Genomic DNA, 15660 nt, shown 5'->3' on the forward strand with positions numbered 1-15660 from the left:
GAATCACACAAAACAGAGTGGTAAGGTCAAGTGGAGAAATTGGAATCTGGGCCTAAAAGTCCAGTGGCATTCTGTAAGGCTGCACTTAGGTACAAAGTTGGTTTGAGCTACATACTAAAAGCAGCATGACTTTTTAAAAAAAAAATTTAAAAGGTATAATAATATAATAACAAAGTTTATTTGTACCCATCAAGGCCGACGCTCCAAAGTGCTTTACAAAACATAAAAGCCCAAAAACAGAGGAATCAAACAGGAGATCATTCTGAATAAAAAAAGAAAAAAAAAAAAGGTTGAATAAAATAAATAAATGTTAGTGGTTAAAACGTGGTTTATGCCATTGTGGAGGATTGTGAGGCTGCCGCATAGTGGTGATGTATTGTGTTGTTTTTAAAGTGTAGAGCTATTAGCCTGTTAATGTTTTAATATCATTTGTGAAATTCACTGTGGATGAATTTAATGCCGTTGCATTGTGGTTATGTATTGTTGTGTATTTGTTTTTAGTGTCTCCTGCCCAGGGACTACAGATGTAAGTTAGCTTATAGCTAGCTCTGGTTTACAGCTAAGTGGCTTGACACTGTCCCTTTCAAAATAAAATACAAATAGATAAATAAACTTTTTGAATAAGCTACTTTTGGGAGTATTCAAGTCAAATAATTCAAATGCTAACTTGATGATGGAGGTAAACAAAGAGTGAAAATAATTTAAATGTGATTAAAGTTATCCTGAGGAGACCATGAATGAGTGCACCAATAGTTGTTGAGACATGTCTTTCAATAAAGGTAATGTCTCTGTTTCTGTCATTGCTGGCATGCTTTGAGTCAGGTCAAGTCAACTTTATTTATATAGCACATTTATAACAGCTGAGGCGGACCAAAGTACTGTACAGTAAATCAGGCAAAATACATTACATCCAAAACATCATAAAGACACGTAAAAGCAAAAAATTAAAGTAAATTAAAACACAAAACAATAGTAAACGTTCTAGTAGACACTGCTGCTGGGATAAAACACTCAACTAGAGGTAAAAGCCAAGGTTTTTAAAAATGACTTAAACTGCTCAGTTGTGGCAGCAGATCTTATATTAAATGGTAATATATTCCAAAGTGTCGGAGCTGCAACAGAAAAGGCTTGAGTGTGCGCTGGTGCACGAAATGGGTAGAGAACGAGCATGGAGACGGGCAGTCGTGATTGGTTCATCAGATTGGTACCTCGTGGCAGACATTGGTTGAAGTTTTTACAGACTTACAACTGATACAGATGACGGATTGTCTTTGTTCCTTTTTATGAGTTATTAATTTCTGTCAGGACCTAAAGACAATTTCAACCAAAATCTTAAAAAGTGGATCTGGAGAAAATGACCAACCCTGCCTTTAAACTTCTTGGGGACCATTTAGAATTCAAGACAATCTACCCAATAGTAACGAGAGATATTCGGGTCTGTACTAAATTGGTGTAATGACAGACAGACACACAAATCATGTGGTTAAAACTATCAAACTGATCCATTTTAAACGTAATGGTTACATAAGATCCATGTATGATGTGAATATTTGGTAAGATTTAAGTTTGTCCATCATTTCCTGAGAGCAATTCAAAGCGTCTCCTGACAGTTCGGATGATTCCTCAAGGTCCCTGCAATGCAAAAGCGTCGTAAATTCAGCCTTTGGTAATGATATTCATTGAAATGTTTGGAGGCATTCTACTGTCTTTCATATGGTGAGTTATTTGGTCTATTGTTCCATGATGGATATGGAAATGCATTTTTCTCGAGTAATATTCTCAGCATATGAGGGGGGGGGGGGGCACTGATTAAAATAGATAAGTGATGGAGACTTACAAGCTCACACTCCCACCCACACATTTTAAGGGATTCTAGACGAAGAGACGTGATGATACACGAGCGAACATTTTTAATTTCCAATTCAGGGATTCATAAATGAAAGATAAACAAATCTTTAAATAAACCACTGCGTGTTGGCTCTGGGACACCAATTTGTTTTCAAAGCACTTATAAGTCCTGATTGCTACACTGATGCCACACACACTCACACACACACTGACAGAGGGATCAGTCCACACAGACTTGTCTTCATCATTCAGATGATTCATACGCTGCCACTGTGGAATTGCGCCTTTATTGTCTCGGATGATCAACTTGACGGACAGTAATGAAATGAATGACAGAAGATATCCCAGCCTCCACACATAAATCCAGAGTCCCCGTCCAGGAGGAAGCGGAGGACTGGAACTCATTATCAGCAAATTAATTAGTCTAGAAAGTCTCACTCACAATAAACTTCCTCGGGCCTTCGGTGCATCTGCAGCTTGAGCTCGGTGCCCTTTCCTAAATGATCCGAGACATTTGTTCACACAGGTGTGTCGCTGCGTTGTGCCTCTCTCAGGCCCCTGACACATGGTCTCTTCACTGCACTCCATATTCTTTGTGGTTTTTTTTTAGACTTCTCTGCTTAACCCCCCTGATGCAGCTTACTTGACATTCACTCGGAATATGCAGCGGCACAGCTGTCGAGGCTAAGGACCCTCGTATCCCGTCCCATCACTCAGAGACTCAGGTGGGTTTTGTAGCTGCTAGACGGGGTCGTCCTTGTGCCGCAGCCATTGAAAACGAATGCGGCGAATATGAATAATATTTCAATTGGCAAATCTGTTGGTACAATTACTACATATTGAGAATGTCCTCAATACAAAGGATTTCAACCCAACAGTCCAAAAACCAAAGGTATTTACAAAAAGAGGTCGTTCTGTCTTTTCAGCTCACTATTTCTACCCTTGTTGATAAATGGTACAGTAGGCATAGAAAAAGGATTCAATGGCTAATCAGGTCTGCTATGACTAAACGAGTACTTTCCATAGCCTGTACTTTTTCACTTTCCCTTTAGTAAACAAGTCGAGTCAGTACTTCTATTTTTTACCAGACATGTTTAAAGGAAGCATGTGTGACTTTTTGATCCAGTAGACGTCGCCCTTGAGCACCAGCGTTACACCAAAACAAACCGCAGTTTGGTCGACACCTCCGCCATCCTGAACCCTCTATTCATTGTAGACAGCCATGACTCAGAGACATTCACAGAGGATATACCTGATTTCAGCTGTATTTATGTTTAAAATGTTGCACGTTCTTCCTTTAACAAAAGTATCACCACATAATAAATAAAGCATACACTTTTAAAGCCTCGTTAGGAAAAAGAGAAAAGTTGAATTTCTTTTCTAATCTTGATCATGAGATGTTCCTGAACAAATACCTCATAATTCATGATTCAAATCTGACACAGTAGCTGTTATTGCATGTCATCTATCTGTATTGCCACGTCTTTAATGAACTTCCAAACTCCATTGGATCTGCAGAGTCCCTCTGAGCTAAAGACCCAGCTCTTTCATGAATAACTACTAACTTAATGATGATGGTCTCCATATTATTGATGATGATGATGATGATGATGGTAATGACGATGGTTTTTGCTTGATAACGACGACTTATAAGATGGTTTCTATACTGATTAGAGCTCTCAAGAACTGCCCTCAATGTTGTGCTTTGCCTCTGGTCACTTCCTGTCAGCACCTGTGTGTCCAATCAGACTCAAAGCTGATCGTTTGCTCTTACTGACATTGTTAACTAGATCCTTGCTTGTGTTGTACTTACTCTCTGATGTACGTCGCTTTGGATAAAAGAGTTTGCTAAGTGAATTGTAGAATCTTTAATGTGTACTGTAGAATGACAATAAGATGATAATTAAAGCTTCAAAGTGTGGATGAACACATGCATGCTGAGCCAACAACAATACCTGCCTACAAGGTATCTTTGTTGTACAAGTTTAAATATCTTCAGTATGAATTTCTTGGTCTTTCACTGGAAAACGTTGTGCTTCTGAGCGGCGCTTAAGATCCCGTCTCACTTCTCACGGATGAAGCCGTGTGAGACAGAAACGCTGGACAGTGATGGAGAATGGCTGAAGCTGCTGTGGATTACTCAAAGTGTCTGGGTTGACTCTCCTGACATTTAAGCCAACATAGAGACAGTGAGCGAACACTATTCTTCACTGTAGCACCAGCAGAGAATGATGAAGTGTGCACAAAGTCTCTAAACCTGTACTATTTTATTTTATTGAGAAAGTAGAAAAGGGGGGATTTGACCAAAAAGGCGGTCTGACTCTGAACATGTACGACTTGAATCCATATTATGAATGCACTGTAACCAGAGGCTTAATGCGTTTCAATTATTTCTGTTATTTCCTTTAAATCTCTTTTGTATTTCGTTCAGTGGCTCCATGACGTAACATGTTTAATGAATTTCTTTAATATTGACAATGTGCAGCTAATGGCTCAGTAAGTAGAGTCGGCTGTCTCTCAACTGGAAGGTCGAGGGTTCGATCCCCAGCTCCTGCAGCCACATGTCCGATGTGTCCTTGGGCAAGACGCTTACGGTGCGTTCATGTGGTATCGGACACATCAGGAAAACGAGATTCCGAGTTGTAAAACGCACATGATCGCCCGCTCAATTCTGAAACAAGAAGTCGGAATCACTGGGAAAAAATTGATGTCCGACTTGCCGTCTTGTGTCATCTTCGTCATCACATGGGGGGCACATACAGTCTTTGTAGCATCAACACTTTTTTTGTAGTTGTTACATCAATCTCGTGAACACACTGAAGTCGAAAGAACGACTTCCCAACTCGGAAACTGGGACCATCCGAGGAGCACATGAATGCAGCATGAACTCCAAGTTTCTCCCTCTGCTTCGTCGGCGGCGGCTTATGACTGTAAATGGTAAACGGACTTGAGCTTGTATATAGCGCTTTTTACACCGCAGGTCACACCTACACATTCACACACTGATGGAAGAGGCTGAAACCACTAATCCCATTCATACCTTCCAGTTGGGAGACGATGACTGTACCGACTGAGCCACAGCCTCCATTGATAAAGGAGAGGGGAATAAAGTTCTAAAAAAAAAAAGTATGATGGGTTCCTTTAAAGCCCTCTGAGTTTTCTTCTGTCCCATCTGTTCATTGAGAATACAAATGGATATTTCTGTCCTTCTTTAATCTTGTTTTGTTTGTTTTTTTGCACGTTTTAAGGAATCTTCTTGGTACTAGTTAAATCTGTGATTTCACTTGTGACATTACTGGGGAGACAGAGACACCTTCTGGTCGGTTTCTGTTGCTGCACTAAGCCCGAGCTTAAATATCAAATATTTTATCTGGACACAAACTCAGATTGTGTTTGGTATATTTGGGCCTAATTAGCAGAATTTATACAGCTGTAATTGAAGTAAAACTTTAATTTCCTGAGTCCTCAGATCCTGGCAGACAGCAGCGTCACACCTTATTTGACAGTTTAGTACAAATAGGAAATCAAATTTAAAAAGCTGTGAAAGTGTTCACTACAGAGGCACAGTTGATAAATATCAACATCTGTGTCATTAGGGAGGAAGCAGCAGAGTGAGAGGACGGATAGAAAGGAACAGATGAAAAGAGAAGAGAGTGAGATAGAGGGAGGGAGGGCAGAGAGTAAACAAGGCCATCTGGGAAATAAGTCCAGTCATTTCCATGTGTTGCTCTGAGCCGGGGGTTTAACAAGCTGTGCATAAAGACAAGTGTGTGTGGGTGGAGTTCCTCTTAATCATAGCTCTGAATGTTCAGCAGGAGGTAAACCTACCGGGAGGAGAAACTTGTTAATTGAGATCTTGATCCTCCAGAGGTGTCTGCTATAACGTCAAGCGCACCGTTTCGTTTTCTTTTTCGCGGATATTTTATTAGCTGGTGCAGGGCCACACTGGAGGGCATGGTTTAATGAGGTCTGTGCATCGTTGATGTTCGTGGGAGCCCCTTATATACCACCAGGCTTCTACAGAGGTTTACTCGGGGGAGGAAAAAAAAAACACAAAATCAGCAAAAGATGTCACCCGAGTTCATTCTTTTAGATCTTACAGCGCGCCTACTTTGATTTATAGATTGAGTTGGTGAACAGATGCAATTACATTCATGTAAATAGAAATAAGAACATTTGTATCCATCTGGAACTTTTTCATACTTATAGACAGGGAATTCATTGGTAAATGGACTTGAGCTTGTAGAGCACTTTTCTAGTCTTCTGACTACTCAAAGAGCTTTTTACACCGCAGGTCACACCTACACATTCACACACTGATGGTAGTGTAGTGCTATGTAGCGAGACTTGGTTGAGGACAGATTGGACATGTTGCTGCAGGAGCTGGGGATCAAACCCCCCAACCTTCTCGTTTCAGAGACGACGACGACGACGACGACGACTCTACCAACTGAGCCACAGCCGCCCATCTTCATTGGCATCTTCAAAGTTTAAACTCCACCATTCTGGATCTCAAAGACAGTGACTTGTCCTCTTTTGGAAATCGGTGTTAATTTGGCTAAACGGATTCTCCTGAGACACTGGAGGAGGAAACACGAACCCCCTTATGAAGAATGAGTCACAGCGATGGCTCAGTTATCTGCTGATGATGGAGTATCATATTCTCTGTGGGACAAGCTACATCAACGCGGGGGCACCCACAGACCCCTAGTATTTTTTTTTTTAAGTCTGAGTGAGCTGATGTGAGAACGCAGCAGGATATTCTCCGGAGAATTCCCCTCAAGCCAATAGGAGGGGGGGGAGTGACGTTTATATCCTGTGACTGCTGCACGGTGCATAGAATATCTGCATGCGACCACTACGATCTCTGTGCACTTAACTACAGCTGCAATACGTCTCTGTTGCTCCGTACACTAATTCGGTGTCTTTATTTAGGACACGTCTTACCTCAGTAGACCCCTCGTCCCCCCCTCTTTTCAGATAGGTATAGTCTCCAGCTGAGAGGAGCATACTGTATGGAGAACATCCTGAGCAGTCCTCCTGAAATGATCTAGATTTTTTTCAGGAGTGCACATGTGAAAACGGCTTTAATGTCTCTCTCCTAATAGAATTACATATCTTATGTATGCATATGTAATAAAACTTTGATACATGCAATCATTATATATTGTCTCCTACTTTTACCCCTATGCTAAGGCTTAACTTTTTAATAATAGTTTGCTTTTTTGCTTGTTCCTTGAATACGATGTTATCATCCACTGGTTTCCTGGAGGGAGAGAATTGGGGATTCAGCCTTTTTTTGCAATTATGCAGATATCAGGGAATCATAATCGCCAACTACGCTAACTACGTCAACCTCAAACAAATGACTTTCCTGACATCATGCTGTTTGAAGTCTGCTTATACACCGCTGCATTTGTGTGAATTATGTTTTCCATTGTTCTTTTTACCTGATAGCATGCTATGATTTCTAATTTTAGTATTTATTCTTCTTCTTTAGAGGATTTTATTTCTCCCTCTTCAGCATTCAGTGTACTTTATTTCATCTTTATTTTCCTCTTGGAGGGGTTGTACTTTATTCCAAATCTTTTTCTTTTTATATAATGGCCCCATCGCCCGATTTTTATGTTCCAACTTAAACTTTTCATGTGAAGGATTTGGAGCATGAAATGTTCTTTATGTAAAGCAGTCCGAGCTGCTTTTCTTGTGTGAAAGGTGCTCAAATTATAAAGCTTTATAAAAATGATTTTCAGTTTTTTAACTTTATCTTGGAAGTAAACCCACATACAGCTTTTCTTCCTTGTTTTATTTATTAGTATGTAATGATTTGTAGATGTAGTGTGTGCACAGAATGCTGTTTTTTTTTATTCCTTTGAGCTCTGAACTTCCACATTGGCTTCATTTTTCAAGACTGGATGTTGCCGCTTGGTTTAGACAGGTTTATTATTAATCATGTTCACCCACTGTACTGTCTCAATTATTGTTCCTGGTCATAGCAGGGATGTATATATTTTGTGAACTACTCGTTTGATCCTGTTTGTATTATCTGTATTTTGTAGATTTAAAGCACTTTGTGACCTTTTTCCTGTGTAAAGTGTAACATCAATATACTCGACCTACTTAGTTGATTGGATTTAATTGGTCAACTTTAATATCGGGCTCAGTTTCAGCAGATGGCTGTTCATCGTGAGTCTGGTTTTGTCTCTTTAAAGGAAGTTTTTTCTTGCCAATGTAACTTTACTAAATGATGCTTAGTGATCATGATGGATTAACGTTGGGTCTTTGTAACATAGATACACAAGTTTTTTACCTGCTCTTTTGTAAAGTTTCTTGAGATAAGATTTAGTATGAATTGACGCTTTACAAATAAAGATTGATTGAATATAAAGCATATTATGTCTTCTCTGTTAAGTGTGATGGATTCTACAAACACGTGTTTAAGTACAGTACATTACTGTCCCGTTTACTTTTCTTCTTGTACAAAAGGTCAGGTTTGTACCATTTTCTTCTTTCGTTCCTTGTACAGGCCAAAACGAAAAGGAGGGAAGTCTCGACATTGTACCGCTTGAACAGAACAAAACAAAGAAATGTTCTCCATAAAGATCGACCAATCTGAACAGTTTCAAAGGACAATCTTCAGCACTTCCAGTCATCAATGTGGGGGCAGCATGGCGCACTGACAAATGTCTTATTGTTAGGGGTAGTCGAACACAAAGTGAGATCATGAATGAAACCATTCATAAAATATAACACCTTTTTTTCCCATCATTGACCAACAGAAAGCATTAAACAAACCGATTCATTTGTTTGAAATGATTTGCATTTATTTAGACGGCAAATATTTACCTTTGTTGTCCGTGTGAATACGTTTACCAACACTCAAACTGGAGACTGATCAGCTGTGCAAACAAAAGGCAGGAGCTACAGATCTAAGCGGTTCATGCCGAGTCCTTTTTGTTCTGCAAACAATCAGTGGAAGTGATACAAGAGCTGCACACACACACAAAAAAAAAAAAAAAAAAAGTCCACAGTGGGGCAGCTATCAATGTCCATTAGAGAGCTCAGCTTTCATCGGCCTCCAGGTTAATGTTGTTACCAAACTTGGCATAGAGCTGGATCTTCAGATCCCCCAACACATCCTGTATCGCCGACACCCGCTCCTCGTGACCCTTGACCTCCAGCTCGAGTGCTTCCTGATTACAGAACATGAAAACGTGTTATATGATTACCACCTGAAGTCCCCCAACAACATGAGGCATGCAACATCGGGGGGGTTAAGGACACTTCCACAAGCCAGTTCTACTAAAATAATCCTGTTGGATAACTCTTTGAGAGAGCGGCTGAAGGTTGAGGGAGAAAAACGATGTACTAAGTTATAATCAGCGGAGATTAAAAGATGAAAAGGGAGCCGTTCCTGACAGGTTTGTCATTCAGTGTGTGTGTGGCAGACTGCTGCACATCAATCAGTAAAGGCATGTCCAGGCTGCTTTGTTGTGTGATGAAGCAGCAGCAGCAGCAGCAAAACCAAGGACAAACAGAAAGTTACAGAGGAGAGGACGAGCACTGATCTGAACCGTCTCCCGGTCACTGTCTGCCCTCTCTCTGTAGTTTATCCGCTTTGTGGCAATGACACTGAGCGGCTCGTCTCCCCAAGGCCCACAAGGAGGGTTCTTACACGCCCCTGTGTGGCAACTGCCATCTGGCTGCACAAAGCCGCATAACACAAAGTCCAGAGGCAGCTTCGGGGAGTGGTGTTGATGCCTCCTTCCTTAACTTTGATGTAATGCTAACTTGTTATCCGACTATCACTGCACATAAACCTGAAGAAGTTGTTCCACATCTTGTTAAATATGTGAATCATTTCTTTAAAGAGGTAGATGAGAATATTCATACCACCGTCATGTCTTTCATTTTGTTCAAGTCACCGTGAAGTTGCAAAAGAAAATCAGTTTAGAGTCCAGAGGTCAGTGCGTCTGGTCGAGAAATACTCCAGCACAAACAATCAATACTGTTTTCTCTTCAGCAACATGTTGCTAAATGTTAACACATCTAAAGTCTAGTTGAAGGTTAGAGCTTGTGCCACCCATTTTTTATTCATCAGGCGGTGGGTGGCATGATGATTCACTTTGGGGGTCGATGCCACCTTTCTGTTTTGGTTTGCAACTAAACACAGAGTCTAATGTAACGTGTATTCTCTGCGTATTTGTGATCAGTAAATTAATGCACACTGAGCGCTTATCTGCACAACAAGAAGCACGAGCTCAGTAAAGATGTTTGGATCGGCTTTTCAGATTTGTGCAATTTTAATATTTATTGACCACTAAGTAGAAGAAAAACAGTCTTTGGACTTCGGTATCAAAGGGGAGAGCATGTTAGAACCTGAATGTTTATATGTTTCCTTCATGGCGCTTGAAGGAAAACAAACTTATTTTTAACAAATCGAAACAGCTTGTGTTTGACCAGATTGAATGAAAGATTATAATGGCTTTAACGACATTGAAAGACGTCAAGATTTTGCAGGTCGCTTAACAAAACAGACTTTGTGATGAAGTGCATAATTAGAAGAAACTCACCAGTTTAAAACAACACCTAATGTGTCACTCGCTTAAACACGGGAATCTCATCAGATGATATAATATCAGACATGATCTGGATACCAGCGGCAGGAGTTTAAAATAAACTCAGTACAATTTAATTAGAAGAACGTGATCAGATCATTTCAATTCCTAAATATTTGCCACAAATATTTTTTATTAAATAACATTTGTTTCTCCCCCTTTTAATATGTTCACTTCACAGGCCTTTAATCAGGAGGACAACTACTGATCAAATTCATCTCTTTGTCTATCACTGAATGTAAATTCTCCTTCATTGTCTCTTTTGATGACTTTGGTTTAACGAGAGTCTTTAATGGATGATTAAAGGCTCAAAGAGCGTGTGTAGGTGTTAAGAAACTAACCTTTGCGGCCTCCAGCATCTCCTGTGTTTCCTCCTGGGTGTGATTGATAAAGACATCCCCAATTTGATAAGGGATCAATAGAGTGTCGTCGTCAAACATCATCAGGTCGTCGCTCGCGTCCTGAAGGTTCTGCAGCGATTTCTGCATAAAGACATCAGCAGAATATTGAGAGGTTAATTAATGAAGGATGTTAACAGCTGAGTCATTGAGAAGCAGCGCTCCCCTTCAGTGTGACTCATCTGAACAAACAGCGTTGATATGACATTAAAGTCGTTCCTGTAGGCCGGCGGTGAATTGTGCCGTGTTAGCCCAGAGGTGTGGACCAGGCAGGTGTAAGGGCAGAGTCAATATGAGAGAGTGACCGTTGAGTTTACGCAACACCTCCTTACAACAGTTCAACAAACATGAAAGTGGACGTGTTTGTTTACACTGCGTCCACTCTGTGACTCATAACCTGGCTCTAAGTTTCAGGAGTTTGAACACAGTTAAACTCCCTAATCTCCAGACAGGCAAAACAACTAAATAACTCTCAAATCAATAATTGTATTTTAATATGGCCTGTTCATAACAAATGTCATCTGAAGACACGTTACAAAAAGAGCAGGTCCAGACTCTATTCTTTGTTATAATATTTACAGAGACACAACATAAATCTCCAATGAGTAAAGCACTTAACATGAACATTTACTGATTGTCAATTCATTTTATACCATTTAAATCTAACATTATGGTACTGTTTGTTAAGACTCTTTAATGTGTATTTAAATCTCTTTGTTCAGCACTCAACATGTAAAGGTAATAATGTTTACCATGTTCATATAAATATCTGTCATAAAAAGGTAATTATTATCATTAGGGATGAAACAGATCTGCTCTCATATCGGTATCACACAGTCTCCCTTTGAAGACGTTCAGACAGTGTCCACAAATCGTCTCCATGACGACGTTCAGACAAGATAAAACAGCTCCTTCTATATGATCAAAAGTACAACTCTTACACTTCAGTTTGAAAGATGTATTTTTGAAAACCTGACAGTTGATGATGCTTCATGGTTGTATGTTAAGCTGGCACAATGTTCAAACACATTTCTTTGCAATAAATTAATTTTTATTGATTTATTTTTACTCTTGTATTAAGATTTGCAATGCCGGGTTTACTAAAGCTCCGTGTAGCCTTACACATGATACTAACAACAACAAAAATGACATTATTAGCTATGACTTCATTGAAAAAACATCTTTAAAGGTCCCATATTATACTTTTTCTGGTTTTATATGCTCTTTAGTGTGTTTTCCAAGTGTCCTGTGCATGTTTAGGCACATCTATGTGCAAAAATTCAAAGTCCGCGGAAAACGCAGCTTCTCCTACGTCCTCCTGTTAGCTGTAGCATTAGCTGCATGTAACGCTCGGTTCTAGCCCCCCTCGATAAAAATGTGTCAGTGCGGCGTCATTGTCAGTGTGAGATCACTGATCTAAGCCCATTGGCTCGTTGTGGTAAGCCCTGCAGCTCATGTTGAAATTTCCGAGAAGCGTGCTGAGCAACTGACCAATAACGACAGAGCGGATCGGCAGACCAATCAGAGCAGACTTGGCCCACGTGGGGTCTAACAGTGTGGGCTCAACAGAGTGTAGCTGACGGACTCAGAGCGTAGAGGGAGCAAGGAGGAGCAGTACATGAAAACAGACACTTTTTTCAGACTTTATCTATTGTGAACGTACAAAAGTAGGAACATAGATTAAATATACGAACCCCAAAAAGGGCAGAATATGGGCTCTTTAAGGAAGTATGTCTAATCTCTTCTCTCCTTTATCCTTTAATCTTTTTAAGGGTTTTAATCTGTTTCCTATGACTGTTTGAGTCTTATCATAGTGATCATTTTAATCTCTTATCTTTGGTGATATTATTATTTTACGTTGTATACATACCCTTTCGTCTTTGATTGCCTTAGCGGTTTTTACATTGAAAACAAAAAAGGAAATAATAAAGTGTGTCATTTCTCTTTTATTTACATTGTGTAAAGCACTTCGTAAACCTGTTATGCTATATAAATAAAGTTTATTATTAACATGTCTGTTTGTTTTAGGTCAAGTGTTACCTAACAGCAGTAGTAGTTACAGTGGTTATTGTAGAACCATTAACTTCACCATCATGTTTGTTTCACGTTTACCGACACGGAGCTAAAGCATTGTCCAAACATGATCCAGTTTTAAAAAATTTACAAAGCAATGATTTTCAAAAGGTACAGGGATGAGGGAGAGCTTTAAGAAGGAAAAAGATAATAAAATAAATATAATAATAATAATAATAATAATAATTTGTATACACAGGTGTATGGTAATGTGTATTATATATATATATATGTAAATTGTACATATAGTAGCCTATATCAAATTGTATATATATATAGATCAGGGATGGGCAACTTTGGTCACAGCAAGGGCCACATTCATTTAATTCTCACTGCCAGGGGGCCAAATTGTAGAATACAAAAAACGATTACAGTCAATTTGTTCTCCAATTTAACTCAACATATACCAGTGATCAAATATTATTATGGACATATTTCTGGTTTTCATGATTTCATGGCAGATTTTGTCATGTTTTCTTCATGTTCCCAATTAATTGATGTGTAAAAATTGGCCTGAGGGCCACGTTGAGGGTTGATGGGGGCCGCACGTGGCCCCCGGGCCGCCAGTTGCCCACCCCTGATATAGATTGTATCAAATGTAAAATTGTAAACATACTGTACCAAACTGTATAGATATAAGGATTGTATAAATATATAAAATGTAAATATAGTACATCAAATTGTACGAATAGATATGTATATATAGATATATGGATTGTATAAATATATAAATTATAAAATAAAATCATAGTTTATCAAGTTGTATATATGTATGGAAAATCATTGGATTGTAAATATCAAATATAGTATCATAAATATAATAATATAGATAGATTGTATATAGAGAGAGATTATAAGGAACACAGGAAGTTAATTTAATTTAATAAATATTAATTATTGAGCTGTGGAAAAGGGGTAGGATTAAATCAGTTCCTTTTCAGGCATATCAATTGAATATATTTAATTTGCTTTTTCTTTTTTTGTGGAAGAATTTGAACATTGTTTTTTGTTTATTGTATTTTCGTGCTTTTCATTTTGTTTTTTGATATATTTGACTTTATTTGATATGTCTGGTGTGTGTGTGTGTGTGTGTGTGTGTGTGTGTGTGTGTGTGTGTGTGTGTGTGTGTGTGTGTGTGTGTGTGTGTGTGTGTGTGTGTGTGTGTGTGTGTGTGTCTTACTTTCTTTGCCTCTATTTCATTCTTCAGTTCTGTCATCCGGTTCGTGTTTCTGGCGAACTTATTGATCTTCTGTTGGTCTTCAAACGTCACGTTCACGTCTTCAACCGCCTGCAGACAAAGAGGACAAGACGTGAACTCAACACACAGCAAACACAATAAGAACAGTGAACACAGCTGATGTTAGCTGAGAAGCTACAGACGACAACACGAGTGAGGTCTTTATCGCGTTGTCGACGGCTAATGTTAGCTTCTGTCACTGAGCCACACGAGGGTGTGTCCAAGACGTTTTCAACACCCCGGGAAGCAGTTATCCGGCTGGTTTTCTCCCCAATAATAACATATAATATCATTTAATGAATGCTCAAATCAAAACAACGACAGGATGCATCGAAAACAGAACAGAAGTTGATTAATTTTGTAACTCACTACGGGTCCCTTCATGGTGGCTGCCATCTTGGCTTCTTCGACTGCACAAAGACAGCGGGCGAAACACGACAATGTAGCTACACCGCCACCTAGCGGGTAGGACAGGGGCGGGGTGAGGCAGAACGATAGTGATAAATGCAAACGTTTAATCATTTTTTGTGACTTTTCCACTTTTTAATAACATATTCTTTTTGCAAATGTCGTCTGTCGAAATAAACAAGTCACCCAATGTGGCATCAAACGAGGTTTTAACTTAAAGCTGAACACTAATTTACAACTCTGTTTTTGCACATTTACATTTAATCTTTCATATTTAAGACTAGTAATGCTAAATTAAATCCTGGTTGTATATATTCCCATTCTTAGTTTTGATATTTTTAGTGCTTATTTACTTTGTATTTAATATTATATTGTGTTTAGATTTGCTAACATTGTGTTTTTTACTCATATTGTGTGTTTGGATAACCTGCTGCAGTAACACCACAATTTCCCAGTTTAGGATCAATAAAGTAATTCTATTCTATTCTATTCTATTCGATTCTAATGTAGCTATTTTGCCATGATCAGTTGTAGCCTCAATTTTCCAAATGTATACAATTATTACTATTATTATCATAAATTATAATAAGAAATGTTCATACTTGCTTACAATATCTAGAACTAGTTATTGTATCAGCCGGAACTGCTGTTCAGCAAATATTTCTAAAGCAAACAGTACTGCGCCCAAGTTCAAATATTTACATGTGTGAAGCGAGAGTGATATTAATCTAGGCTACTGAAGCTACATAGGGCTGCGATGGATGTAATGTAGTACACCACATCAAAGTGCTCAATTACTTCATATGGGCAGTATAGCCTACCAAGATAAAATCACACTGGGCTCCAGTATTTTAGTCCAGCTTGAGATTTGATGTGCACTTTGTGTGAGGGGCTGTGACACAAATATACATTTCTGTGGGCCGTCCTGCGTTGGTTCACGCAGAGTTTGCTTGAGGTCTCTCAGCTGCAGGCCCTGAAGGCATGAAGTCAGAAGTGCACAATTCAAACAGGGGAATCCAAACGACTCCCACCTCAATGTGCAGGCCATAGGCTACAATCGGGACATTGTGTTTGTGCA

The 15660-nt window shown here is 39.2% G+C and overlaps 2 protein-coding genes across 2 annotated transcripts in view; one reads left to right on the plus strand and one right to left on the minus strand.

Moving 5' to 3' along the window:
* Nucleotides 1-15660, plus strand: part of LOC132990052 (uncharacterized) — a 377347-nt gene that overhangs the window by 115379 nt on the left and 246308 nt on the right. The gene's annotated exons all lie outside the window — the stretch shown is intronic.
* On the minus strand, nt 8653-14677 carry pfdn4 (prefoldin subunit 4). Its single transcript, XM_061058105.1, has 4 exons — nt 14544-14677; nt 14118-14225; nt 10808-10948; nt 8653-9041 (listed from the first exon to the last, which is right to left on the minus strand). The coding sequence occupies exons 1-4, from the start codon at nt 14568-14570 to the stop codon at nt 8910-8912; spliced, it is 408 nt and encodes a 135-aa protein (XP_060914088.1). The 5' UTR covers nt 14571-14677; the 3' UTR covers nt 8653-8909.

Source organism: Labrus mixtus, chromosome 15 (genome assembly GCF_963584025.1).
Source record: "Labrus mixtus chromosome 15, fLabMix1.1, whole genome shotgun sequence".
Classification (NCBI taxonomy): domain Eukaryota; kingdom Metazoa; phylum Chordata; class Actinopteri; order Labriformes; family Labridae; genus Labrus; species Labrus mixtus.

Bases quoted from the DNA above. Each gene is read 5' to 3' on its own strand.
- pfdn4 (XM_061058105.1), bottom strand. From the start codon at position 14,570: ATGGCAGCCACCATGAAGGGACCCGTA. The intron at 14,226-14,543 runs GTGAGTTACAAA...CTTTGTCTGCAG, and splicing joins CCACCATGAAGGGACCCGTA to GCGGTTGAAGACGTGAACGT. The intron at 9,042-10,807 runs GTTAGTTTCTTA...TTCTGTAATCAG, and splicing joins AGATGCTGGAGGCCGCAAAG to GAAGCACTCGAGCTGGAGGT.